Below are 13,672 nucleotides of genomic sequence, written 5' to 3'. Positions count from 1 at the left end.
TGAAAGGAAATCATATCCATTCTCCTATATTTTAATGAACGATACAGGTTAGAACGACCCAAATAACTTTAGCTGCCCTCAAAACTTAAAAATTCCACAAACCTTCTAGGGGATAGATTTTTCTGACATTTTAGTTCTGTGAATTTTTTTTTTCATCTTTAGCTTTACGCTAAAAATTAAAAAATTCACTTTTAGACCTGCAAATTTATCAAATTTTTCGTTTAGTGAGGGGAGATCGAATATGACTTTGGGAGACCGTGTTATGTATGATTTTTTTGCTGTATCAAAGTTCAGTCAAAGCCTCCAAGGATTTTAGTTTGTTGTTGGAACGTCCATAAGACGAATAAAATACAAAAATAACTAATGAAGATTTCTGGAAACCTGATTATTGGAGTGAATTATCTCCAGCTGAGTTTCTACTATATTTACAAACTAATAATTACCACGTGTTCGTAGCTACATTTAGCGTGTTTACCGTGTTTAGCGTGTTTAGCGTGTTTAGCGTGTAGCGTGTGGCGTTTTCTCAGCTTTCCAACGATATAGGTCACGACCCACATCTCCACGGTCACCACCTGGAGGCCTTCCCTAGTGAGTTTCTTCTATATTTACAAACTAATCTCGATAACAACAGAACTATGTTACTTGGCTCGTCTCTGTTCAAATTAAATTTGTGAACTATCTATTTTTGAAGTTCATTGTTTGTGCATTTCTTTTTTTCACTAGCCAATGTGATGTGGTGGAATCGTCTTTACACCTAGATCAAAATCATTTCCACCTTCTAAGAAACGGAGAATAGTCTTTGAATTTTCCCATCAAGTTTCAGAAAACAATCTTTTTATTTCTCTTTTTTCAAAATTTTCTCAAAATAAGTACGATAATGACACAAAATTCACACAGAGAGAATCAATCATTATTCCTCTTTCCAATGACTCCAGTCCAATGAAGAATGAGAAGAAGGAGTACGGTGAATACGATAAGAATGACGATTGCCAGAATGATTGTCCATTTCGCATTCAACATACAGAACTTTCGTTGCACTTTACGGGCGGTGAATTTGAAATTGGCACTCTGGAAATGAAAATGAAAAACTGGTTAGGTCAGATATCATTTCAGACAAAGATGTTACGGAACAGTAATGTGCTACTTTTCTTTTTTACTATAATTTTTACTGATTTTGCTTTTCAGCACTTTTCTCAGGGGCCCTTTTTTTGAAAATAGACACGAACCGTTGCATTCAACTGCTCTGTTCTTCTCTCGATATTGTCTAATCGCTCTCCTCGTTCCAGAATTCGTTCCACATTGTCCACCATCACCTGGAATTTGAAAAGGCTCGAATTGTTTTTCTTTTTCTCTCCCACTGTTTCAAAAAGTACATTGAAACCGAAGTTCTCAGAGATAAAAACTATTAGTGGTGCTTCCAAGAAACTAACCTCTTTAACAGAATCCACTTGATTCCTCAAATTCTGCATTTTCTCTTGCTGTTGGACATTGTCGTTTTTCTTTTTACTGTTGTCGTTCTCCATTGACTGGAAAAAAGTAGTTATTAGCATACTTGTCAAAAATCGGGCCGGCCGGGCCGAAATTTATCTCGACCCGGCCCGCCCGTCACCCCGGATTCAAAGATGTGTACTCATTTTGTAACATAATTTTCTGAAATTTTTCGAAAATTTAGAGTAATAATGCTTAAATTATCATACATATTTACCTTTCTATTGAATTTTGCATTTTTATTCGAAAACTTTTTTTTCAAAAAATTTCCAAAAAAACATCAAACTTTCAAAAATGTTTCAAAAAATGTTTCAAAACAGCCCGAGAATATGTTTGATTTCGGACCGGCCCGTGACAAGTCTGGTTTTTCTTTTTTTTTCACTGTTTCAAAGACTACTTGAAACAGATAATTTCAGAATTGAGTACTACCCAGACGAACTAACCGCTTTAACAGAATCCACTTGATTCCTCAAATTCTGCATTTTCTCTTGTTGCTGGACATTGTCGTTTTTCTTGTTACTGTTGTCGTTCCCCATTGACTGATAAAAGTATTATTTTTCGCGTTAAATACCATGTGAGAAGAAGCCTTCCTCAAAATATTCTTCATTGGTTAATATGTTATCAAGTGACCGTGTACACGACATTGAGAATGTATAAAAATTATGAAACATAACTTTCTGGTACATATATTTGTAACTTCATCTGCGTAGCGAGGTTGATACGTTTGAATATTTGTACTCAGACGAATTTCCTAAGCCTATGCAATAAAAACTTGGTAAATATGAGTTTAGCTGTATTTATTATGAAATCAATAGAATCTCATTTGTGTATCGGTGAAGATTCGAAAAACTTGTCAAAACTTATTCCTAAGCTAATGTTTATTAGTTGTGAATAGTATGAAACTGAAATATTATGTTTTCAGGACGCTGTACATACTATAATCCAAGTGAATGGGTCATCTCCAAAGACACCGCCAAGTTACCACCATAACTATGAGTCATCCCCGGAGACAAGGAGCACAACGTCTACTGTTTCCGGATCAAGTCCAGGTGGGAGTTTTAGAATTTTACCAGTTTACAGCGGACGAATTATGGTAGAATCTATTATTATTATTTTGTACGACGATGAAACTGTTAATTTTTTCATAATGTGTTTCTGTAATATCCTTTTCTGTAATATCCCGCTTCACGTATTTCAGCACCCCGAGCAGTATCCGCTGATGTCTCCCGTCGTTCCCGTACCTCATGTGTCTCTCTGTCAACAGACTCCATAAATCGTCTGCATCGAACATCAAATCTATTCCAACTCCATCCAGAAACTGCAAGGACTGCTGAACAAAAACAGAAATCTCTCTCGATTGAATCTCTAACAAAAGTTCCAGAAAAAGAGAAAGGAAATCGATTTGTTCGTAAAGTTTCCACGTCATTCCGGCTGAGAAAAAACCTGTTGGAAACGGATGGGGAAGAGAAAAAGAGCAAAGAGGAGAATAAGAAGAAGAGCTCAGTGACAACGTCTCCTGAACAAATATCCTCGTTTCTGGAGAAAATGGCAACGAGATCTCTGCCACAGTCACCGAGAACTGATAGGAAGGCAAAGTTGTATTCGTCGTTGAGTGAGTTATTAACCAATTTAATGTTTAATTAAAACTTAATTGTTAGCAAGAAAAAAACGAGCATTCTGAAATAGTAACTGTTTCGCTTCTGTACCATTAACGTCCAGAATAATTTCAGACAGTACGACGGAAAAAGTGTCGAATGCATTATCATGGCTTCCATCGAAATCTTCAAAACGACTGATGAAGAATAAGAGTGCAACTCATGATGTAAGTTGTTAAATTTTCAGTTTACGAAGCAGTATTTTCTGGACTTTGTTAATCTAAAAACGATTTCAAGACATTATTCAATTCCAGCTAAGCACCTCCCTCATCAGCTACACACCAGCCAGTACCAGTACTCAAGGAGTGATTGCATCGAATGAGAATCTGGAACTGTTATGCTCAACTTCCACTTCTGGAATTCCGATTTATTTGGAGAAATGCATTGAGTTTATTGAGAATGTAAGCGCACGGGATTTGAAATTGTACTGATCATTGAAATTCAGAATGGAGGATTCGAGCAAGAAGGATTGTATCGGGTACCTGGAAACCAGACACATCTCGCCGAGGTGGAGAAGAGGTTTTTGAAAAGTGTGAGTTATCAACTGACAAACAACTATTAATTTTGAAGTATCGATGCTTTCAAAACAATTTTGAAACTGAAATGTATTCAATTATATATATTTCCAGGGCGAATTCGACGTCTCCTCATTCGACACACCTGTTCACGTGGCAGCTACAGCTCTCAAAAGTTTCTTCTCTTGTCTTCCAGAATCTCTGATTCCAACTGATTATCATTCAAGGTGGAAACAAGTGATGATGGCTGCGGATGATAAGGAGGTTAGGATCTCTCCTGATTAGATGGAATAGAGAATCTTGAAAATGAAATAAATAGGTGAAACGGAATATTTTGACACTTTTAGTTTTGAATTGTTCGCAAAATCTATGATTCCTAATATGCATAATTCCATATTTTCCAGAAAATCGACGGAATCCGTGAAGCCCTATCCCACCTGCCTCATTCAAACCAAACAGTTCTCCGGTATCTAGTCAAACATCTTGCAATAGTGTCATGTTCACCAAAGACCGTCATGAATTCGAATAATTTGTCAAAAGTTTGGACACCCACCCTCTTCAGGTATGTTGGGAAAGTTAAATTCACAATGCCGCTACAAACAATTACTAAGAAAAAATGGAATATTTTTGATTCCCACCTGAAACCTAAATTTTTTTTAAATACATATTTTGCAGACCGGTGTTCACTTCGTATGAAGAACTATCATCTGGTATAATTGCATTTCAATTGGCATTGGAACTACTCATCATCAATTCCGATTCACTTTTCTCTCTCAATACCTTTCTGTGAAGTGATTCGATTAACTCGGGCCCATTATTTTTTTTTGCATTATTTGTTGAATTTCATTACGGTAATAAATTTATTATGAATGATTTTTTTGCTGTATCAAAGTTCAGTCAAAGCCACCAAGGGTTTTAGTTTGTTGTTGGAACGTCCATAAGACGAATAAAATACAAAAATAACTAATGAAGATTTCTGGAAACTTATTGGAGTGAATTATCTCCAGCTGAGTTTCTACTATATTTACAAACTAATAATTACCACGTGTTCGTAGCTACTATCTATTTTTGAAGTTCATTGTTTGTGCATTTCTTTTTTTCACTAGCCAATGTGATGTGGTGGAATCGTCTTCACACCTAGATCAAAATCATTTCCACCTTCTAAGAAACGGAGAATAGTCTGTGAATTTTCCCATCAAGTTTCAGAAAAAATACTCTTTACTTTTCTTTTTTTACAATTTTCTCAAAATAAGTACGATAATGACACAAAATTCACACACAGAGAGATTATTCCTCTTTCCGATGACTCCAGTCCAATGAAGAATGAGAAGGAGGAGTACGGTGAATACGATAAGAATGACGATTGCCAGAATGATTGTCCATTTCGCATTCAACATACAGAACTTTCGTTGCACTTTACGGGCGGTGAATTTGAAATTGGCAATGAAAATCAAACATTGCTCCGTTAAAATGTCATTTCAGATAATAATGTTACGGAACAGTAGTAAAAAGGTGATACTTTTCATTTTATACAATACTGGAATTCTCGAAACTAAAAATGAACACAAACCGTTGCATTCAACTGCTCTGTTCTTCTCTCGATATTGTCTAATCGTTCTCCTCGTTCCAGAATTCGTTCCACGTTGTCCACTATCACCTGGAATTAAAAGGATAACTAGAATTGTTTTTCTTTTGCTCCCACTGTTTCAAAAAGTACTTGAAACTGGAGTATTCAGATCTAAAAGCTAGTATTACGATTCAGAATTCCATCCAACTAACCGCTTTAACAGAATCCACTTGATTCCTCAAATTCTGCATTTTCTCTTGTTGCTGGACATTGCCGCTTATCCTGTTACTGTTATCGTTCTCAATTGACTGAAAAAAATGGGTTTAGGAACAATTCTTCGAACCAGTGAGTAACAAAATTTATATGTATTCAAGAAGGCAGTTCGAACCAGTAGAAATTATGAAAATTACGTGTTTTTGACTGGAAGATTTTGGTTATTGGCATAGTTGACAAAGCCCGGCCCGACCCGGCCCGGAAAATTGGCGCCAAATTCAAACATTCTAATTTTTTTCGAATTTTTGAATTTTTTTCGCGAAAAAGTCAAATTTTCGACTATCACTCAGAAGTAGAAGAATTTCTGAAAAAGCATCAAAAATGGCCACATAAAATTTCAAATTTGGGATAAAATGATTATTTTTTGTTTGATTTAAAATGATTTGGCCGGGCCTTGACAACAATGGTTATTGGTTATTCGCTCGTCTGACTGTTTCAAACAGAATATCGGATTTTGATAAGCAGTCGATAAAACGGAAATATTTCAGGTACAATGTTACGGAATAATAGTAAAAAAGTGGTACTTTTCATTTTTTACGATATTTAGTGGAATTTTCAATTTTTTTTTTCAAAGATTAGGTAATGTTTTTGATTGGAAGATGTTAGTTGTTACGCGGTGGAAATAAAATATGATCTTTATATACAATAGACAGAACAGAAATTCTTGAGTGCGTTACTTTAAAAAGGAAATTGATTTTTTTTCAGAAGATTTTGTTAGCTGCGTCTAAAAACTAGATTGATAAAAACCGTGGTCTTACTTTAGTATGTTAATTTTCTTCGGATTCCTTGTCACAATATTTAGAGGTCGGTGATACCTCTGATTTTTTACTTTTTCAGGCGTAGAGACATCAGTTTTCTCCTCCCTCTGAACAGTTTTTGAGACCGTAGAAAGACGACCAGTTCGTAGCTTGCATGTTGGAAAGTCAGAAAAGTGTTTTCTCTGTCTCACCTCAGTCACCATGAATTTTATGTTTCACAGAACCGATATGAACTATTCTTCGAAAATTTTCGCACTAAGTACATTCATCCCAACGAAACCTTTTTCAGCTCGATTTGGAATATCTCACAGAAGGTGCAGAGCTCTGCAAATCCATCGGTGCACGGTTCGCAGTGATTGACTTCAGAGAACGAAAGAACAAATCGAATGTGTCAAATCAACAACTAATGGAGTTCCTTCACGATGTTTTGGATGGACAAGTACAACCAATTAGCTCTACTTTGAATTGAGTTATAGCTAGGAACAGAGGACCATTGAACTTGTTTGATTTTTTCGATTTTATCAGCTACTTGAAACTGGATTAATTTTCTTGTTGATTTTCAGAAGCAGTTTGGAAAATGACCGACCCTCAATACTCGCACCTTCTTTCACAACTTCTGGAATACAACTGTTAACAAGTGAGTAATGAAGCTTAATTAGTGAAAATAATTCGTTTTTTCTTCCAGAACCCGACATTACAAATCGAAGTAGACGACAGAAAGCAGTTAATTCCAATATTAGGTTTGTTACAGTTTCTGACTCTTCACAATTCATTCAGTTCGATTTGAAATTAGTTTTTCTAATGAGCTAAATTTCAGGAATCGTGTAACCCGAACAGATTCACTAATCATGTCACACTTCTATAGTTCCCCTATTGAAATTCAACCAGCACCATTGGCAACACCGGAAGCTGTCGATTTCTCACCTGCTTATTCGTTGGTTAATGTGAGTTTCTTCTCATGGTTGAGCCATCAACTTATGAAAAGAGTAGTAAGCAATTATTGAATATGTATGACAGCTATTTTTATCGCGAAACTCGATCAAGTAACCGTGTACGACTTTAAGAAGGTATAGAAATTATGAAACAGATTTTTTTCGTGTTTGGTATAATGTTTCCCTCTCCCGCGTAGTGAGGTTGATATTTTGGGTAATTGTTGTCAGACCGACTTCCTAAGCCACTGCAATAAGAACCTTCCTCATCAAAGCATTCATTGGATAAAGTGAATTTTGCTAAACATACAGCCATAAACAAACGACCAAAGAAATATGTACAATAGTGATCAGATATAGAAACTATGAAACATACCATTCCTCAAAACATAACTATCCTCAATATTTTGAACCAAGTTTCGTTTTTTGAGCTACTACGTCTAACAATGAAGCACGGAGTAAACTTGTTCAAAAAGTTTAATATGTGTGAATAGTATAAAACAGAAATATTGCATTTTCAGGACGCTGTACACACAATCATCCAAGTGAATGGATCATCTCCAAAGACAGCGACAAGTTACCACCATAACTATGAGTCATCCCCGGAAACAAGGAGCACAACGTCTACTGTTTCCGGATCGAGTCCAGGTGAGATTTTGAAATTGTATTTCTTCAAACACTTAACGAACTGTGGTAGTATGTATGTTTTTCTTTTTTGCATAATGATGAAACTGTTAAAAAAATTTTCATAATGTGTTTCAAATAGTATTTTAATTGAGCAAGATACATTCTCAATATTCTGCAAAATCCTGTTTCACGTATTCCAGCACCCCGAGCAGTATCCGCTGATGTCTCCCGTCGTTCCCGTACCTCGTGTGTCTCTCTGTCGACTGACTCCATAAATCGCCTGCATCGAACATCAAATCTATTCCAACTCCATCCAGAAACTGCAATGACTGCTGAACAAAAACAGAAATCCCTCTCGATTGAATCCCTTACGAAAGTTCCAGAAAAAGAGAAAGGAAATCGATTTGTTCGTAAAGTTGCCACGTCATTCCGGCTGAGAAAAAACCTGTTGGAAACGGACGGGGAGGAGAAAAAGAGTAAAGAGGAGAATAAGAAGAAGAGCTCAGTGACAACGTCTCCTGAACAAATTTCTTCGTTTCTGGAGAAAATGGCAACGAGATCTCTGCCACATTCACCGAGAACTGATAGGAAGGCGAAGTTTTATTCGTCGTTGAGTGAGTTCTACCCGGAAGAGTGTAATTAAAGCTTAATTTTTAGCTAGAAAAACAAAGAACTATCTGAAGGAATTACGTAAAAATACTGTTTCAAATTTTACATTTTTTGACAAACATCTCATTTCAACAGTTTTTGAGCATCTGCACCATTAAAATCCAGAATAATTCACGGCGTCGCCAAAACGACGAGGGACTAGAAAAATCGTGCGATAGATACTCAGCGGAGGTACGCAGCGAAAAGTACAGTAACCCGAAAAAATATTTTTTCGAGTATCGAAAAGCTTGTCGATCTCCGAATTTCGAATGAAATTTGATGAAAAGCTCCACTAGAAACGTTGATAACACTAATTTTGATTTTTTGATGAAAAAAACATTTGTGAAAAATTTACAAAAAACAGGGAAATGAGCATTAAGAGATTTGTGCATTCAACAACTGATATCTCAAGAATACAGACATTTTCGTGTATTTTTTTTGCTGGAACGTGTTTAAAATGCTCAAAAATGTATATAAACAAGCTTTTTCAGAATTTGAGCCGAGTTTTTCAAAGAATCGATTTTCGTGTTACCGACGCGCAGCAGTTTTGTTGAATTTTTCAGATATTTTTCACAAAAGCTCCAAAATTAAGCCGTAAACACTTATAATTTTTTATTCCAAAACTTAGAGCACTCTTTTTTCTATCTTCCGGTAAAATTTCATTGAGTTAGACAAAAGAAGCACCGAGAAATCAGTTTTCAAAGAATTTCGACTTTGTCGCATAACTTTCTTTGCAGAATTTTTGCCAAAAAACCGAATTTCTCGAAATTAGAGTCGCAAAACGCAATAAATAAACATAAAACAGTTTTATTAGGTTTACAATATCTCTTCAGCCAGTTTTCATGTCACGAACGTAATTTTTTGAGTAAAAACTGTCGGTTACAGCATTAAAAAGTTGCACTTCTTGGTCGAGCTCTAGCGCAAAATCGAAGTAGGCAACACCCATATATTTTTATAAATTCAAAATTAGCGTGATTTTATCTTTTATTTAACACCAAAAAATAAAATCTGGACTAATAACTTTTTGAGAAATTCGACATTCAAAACACTCAATTTTGTTGCGATTTCGAAATTTCGCTGAGAAATTTGAGCCGGATTCGCAAAAACGAAACGCTAAAAATATATTCTTCTTCCAAAATATCGATTTATTGTGACATAATCAGTATATATCTTCATTTCTAGCTTTCGGAAATGTTTACAATCCATTATTTAATACTCTGACTTTTTGCACTGTTTAGTAGAATTCACTGGGAAATAGCTAAGATTGTTACGGCCCGATCTCGAAAATGAAATTGGCAGCCTATACAATTTTTTACATTTTTGGATTCAGTATGCTTCAAGCTACAAATTTATATGATTTTTAATAATTTTGACAAATAATTTTTCGAGATATCGATGATCAAATCTGAACGCATTTTCCTTTTGGCGCTGAAAATCAGCTTTTTTCTCGAAGCAACAGCGCAAAAACGAAGTCGGTAACCCTTGTCAATTTTGCCATATTTGGATTACTCGTGTTTTGATCAACATATTTATGCTTGAAAATCTCACTTTGACTAATAACTTTTTGAGAAATCGCGAGAGAAAAAAGTACGAAATTTCATGTGCTTAACAGTGGTGGCCAAACTTTTGCAATTTTCGCGGCCACCGTCGTTGTGGCGACGCCGTGAATTTCAGACTGTACGACGGAAAAAGTGTCGAATGTATTATCATGGTTTCCATCGAAATCTTCAAAACGACTGATGAAGAATAAGAGTGCAACTCATGATGTAAGTTTCTATTTCAACTCAAACTTTCAGTTTCTCGAAACAATATTTTCTGGACTTTGTCAATCTGAAAACGATCTCATTTCATTATTATCCATTCCAGCTAAGCACCTCCCTCATCAGCTACACACCAGCCAGTACCAGTACTCAAGGAGTGATTGCATCGAATGAGAATCTGGAATTGTTATGCTCAACTTCCACTTCTGGAATTCCGGTTTACTTGGAGAAATGCATTCAGTTCATTGAGAATGTAAGCTTACCGAAACTGAAATTGTACTTAAAATTGAAATTTAGAACGGAGGATTCGAGCAAGAAGGATTGTATCGGGTACCTGGAAACCAAACACATCTCGCCGAAGTGGAGAAGAGGTTTTTGAAAAGTGTATGTTTTCAACTGACAAACAACTATTTTTGAAGTATCAATGCTTTTAAAACAATTTTGAAACTGCTTTTCATTCAATCATGTACATTTTTAGGGTGAATTCGACGTCTCCTCATTCGATACACCTGTCCACGTGGCAGCTACAGCTCTCAAAACTTTCTTCTCTTGTCTTCCAGAATCTCTGATTCCAACGGATTATCATTCGAGATGGAAACAAGTTATGATCGCTGCGGATGATAAAGAGGTGAGGGCTCATATAATTAGATAAAATAGAGAATCTTAAAAATAAAAGAAGTAGATGAAACGGATTATTTTGACATTTTCAGTTTCTACTTGCTCATAAAATCTATGATTCCTAATATGCCTAATTCCATATTTTCCAGAAAATCGACGGAATCCGTGAAGCCCTATCTCAGCTGCCTCATTCAAACCAAACAGTTCTCCGGTATCTAGTCAAACATCTTGCAAAAGTGTCATGTTCACCACCGTCATGAATTCGAATAATTTGTCAAAAGTTTGGACACCCACCCTCTTCAGGTATGGAGGAAAAGTTGGATTGACAACAGAAATATTGCTATTACTAAAATAAGAAAAAAGACAATAATTTTGATTCTTAATTGAAACCAAAATTTTTATTCAAAAACTAATTTGCAGACCGGTGTTCACTTCGTATCAAGAACTATCATCTGGTATAATTGCATTTCAATTGGCATTGGAACTACTCATCATCAATTCCGATTCACTTTTCTCTCTCAATACGCTTCTGTGAAGTGATTCGATTAAACTCGGGCCCATTATTTTCTTATGCATTATTTGTTGAATCTTTTGATAATAAATTTGTTACTTTTTTATAGTCTGACGTTAAATTTTGATTTGAATATTGTTTCCCGTCCCAAAAACATTTAGGAAAAAAACATTTTTGCCACATTTTAAATCTGAATTATCCGGCCGAAGTCAATTAGAAAATGCAAGTTGGTAAATAAAATACGAAACTTTTGAAACCGTCAATTTTGTAAACCAACTCGAAAATTCAGATTAGAATATTTGGTTCGCATTCCTACTAAAAATGTGAAGAATGTTCAGTTTCAACCCAATCGTAATGCCAGTATATTGTTGGATGATCGATAGGGGCTTCTTTGTCGTTTGTGCAGTAATTCTGGAGTGTTGAAACTGAAACTACAAATATGGGAACGTATTGATTGGAACCGTAGAGACATCAGTTTTCTCCTCCTTCTGAATATAATATACAGTTTTTGAAACCGTAGAAAGAACCCAGTTCGTAGTTATCATGTTGGAAAGTCAGAAAAGTGTTTTTTCTGTCTCACCTCAGTCACCATGAATTTTATGTTTCACAGAACCGATATGAACTATTCTTCGAAAGTTTTCGCACTAAGTACATTCATCCCAACGAAACCTTTTTCAGCTCGATTCGGAATATCTCCAGAATAATTTCAGACAGTACGACTGAAAAAGTATCGTTACCGAAACTGAAATTGTACTTAAAATTGAAATTTAGAACGGAGGATTCGAGCAAGAAGGATTGTATCGGGTACCTGGAAACCAAACACATCTCGCCGAAGTGGAGAAGAGGTTTTTGAAAAGTGTATGTTTTCAACTGACAAACAACTATTTTTGAAGTATCAATGCTTTTAAAACAATTTTGAAACTGCTTTTCATTCAATCATGTACATTTTTAGGGTGAATTCGACGTCTCCTCATTCGATACACCTGTCCACGTGGCAGCTACAGCTCTCAAAACTTTCTTCTCTTGTCTTCCAGAATCTCTGATTCCAACGGATTATCATTCGAGATGGAAACAAGTTATGATCGCTGCGGATGATAAAGAGGTGAGGGCTCATATAATTAGATAAAATAGAGAATCTTAAAAATAAAAGAAGTAGATGAAACGGATTATTTTGACATTTTCAGTTTCTACTTGCTCATAAAATCTATGATTCCTAATATGCCTAATTCCATATTTTCCAGAAAATCGACGGAATCCGTGAAGCCCTATCTCAGCTGCCTCATTCAAACCAAACAGTTCTCCGGTATCTAGTCAAACATCTTGCAAAAGTGTCATGTTCACCACCGTCATGAATTCGAATAATTTGTCAAAAGTTTGGACACCCACCCTCTTCAGGTATGGAGGAAAAGTTGGATTGACAACAGAAATATTGCTATTACTAAAATAAGAAAAAAGACAATAATTTTGATTCTTAATTGAAACCAAAATTTTTATTCAAAAACTAATTTGCAGACCGGTGTTCACTTCGTATCAAGAACTATCATCTGGTATAATTGCATTTCAATTGGCATTGGAACTACTCATCATCAATTCCGATTCACTTTTCTCTCTCAATACGCTTCTGTGAAGTGATTCGATTAAACTCGGGCCCATTATTTTCTTATGCATTATTTGTTGAATCTTTTGATAATAAATTTGTTACTTTTTTATAGTCTGACGTTAAATTTTGATTTGAATATTGTTTCCCGTCCCAAAAACATTTAGGAAAAAAACATTTTTGCCACATTTTAAATCTGAATTATCCGGCCGAAGTCAATTAGAAAATGCAAGTTGGTAAATAAAATACGAAACTTTTGAAACCGTCAATTTTGTAAACCAACTCGAAAATTCAGATTAGAATATTTGGTTCGCATTCCTACTAAAAATGTGAAGAATGTTCAGTTTCAACCCAATCGTAATGCCAGTATATTGTTGGATGATCGATAGGGGCTTCTTTGTCGTTTGTGCAGTAATTCTGGAGTGTTGAAACTGAAACTACAAATATGGGAACGTATTGATTGGAACCGTAGAGACATCAGTTTTCTCCTCCTTCTGAATATAATATACAGTTTTTGAAACCGTAGAAAGAACCCAGTTCGTAGTTATCATGTTGGAAAGTCAGAAAAGTGTTTTTTCTGTCTCACCTCAGTCACCATGAATTTTATGTTTCACAGAACCGATATGAACTATTCTTCGAAAGTTTTCGCACTAAGTACATTCATCCCAACGAAACCTTTTTCAGCTCGATTCGGAATATCTCCAGAATAATTTCAGACAGTACGAC

At 35.5% G+C, this 13,672-nt stretch overlaps 3 protein-coding genes across 3 annotated transcripts; 1 reads left to right on the top strand and 2 right to left on the bottom strand.

Moving 5' to 3' along the window:
* Window positions 1-903: 903 nt before the first annotated feature.
* GCK72_013139 (uncharacterized protein) lies at window positions 904-2,024 on the bottom strand (the record flags this gene model as incomplete). Its single annotated transcript, XM_053729675.1, has 4 exons — window positions 904-1,068; window positions 1,227-1,313; window positions 1,431-1,526; window positions 1,932-2,024. The coding sequence occupies 4 exons, from the start codon at window positions 2,022-2,024 to the stop codon at window positions 904-906; spliced, it is 441 nt and encodes a 146-aa protein (XP_053584447.1).
* A 79-nt stretch (window positions 2,025-2,103) lies between these two features.
* On the top strand, window positions 2,104-12,976 carry GCK72_013137 (uncharacterized protein; the record flags this gene model as incomplete). Its single annotated transcript, XM_053729673.1, has 21 exons — window positions 2,104-2,139; window positions 2,411-2,537; window positions 2,687-3,100; window positions 3,219-3,310; window positions 3,398-3,544; window positions 3,589-3,675; window positions 3,773-3,922; window positions 4,063-4,220; window positions 6,820-6,893; window positions 6,942-6,996; window positions 7,074-7,200; window positions 7,707-7,833; window positions 8,013-8,426; window positions 10,135-10,226; window positions 10,327-10,473; window positions 10,518-10,604; window positions 10,699-10,848; window positions 12,121-12,207; window positions 12,302-12,451; window positions 12,591-12,652; window positions 12,862-12,976. 21 exons carry the CDS (start codon window positions 2,104-2,106, stop codon window positions 12,974-12,976), a joined length of 2,898 nt encoding a protein of 965 aa, XP_053584445.1.
* GCK72_013138 (uncharacterized protein) lies at window positions 5,211-6,459 on the bottom strand (the record flags this gene model as incomplete). The annotated part of the gene is made up of 3 exons (XM_053729674.1): window positions 5,211-5,315; window positions 5,438-5,533; window positions 6,448-6,459. The coding sequence occupies 3 exons, from the start codon at window positions 6,457-6,459 to the stop codon at window positions 5,211-5,213; spliced, it is 213 nt and encodes a 70-aa protein (XP_053584446.1).
* Window positions 12,977-13,672: the final 696 nt, after the last annotated feature.

The sequence above is a fragment of the Caenorhabditis remanei genome, chromosome IV, assembly GCF_010183535.1.
Source record: "Caenorhabditis remanei strain PX506 chromosome IV, whole genome shotgun sequence".
Taxonomy (NCBI): Eukaryota; Metazoa; Nematoda; class Chromadorea; order Rhabditida; family Rhabditidae; genus Caenorhabditis; species Caenorhabditis remanei.
This window is presented reverse-complemented; position numbering and strand designations above follow the sequence as displayed.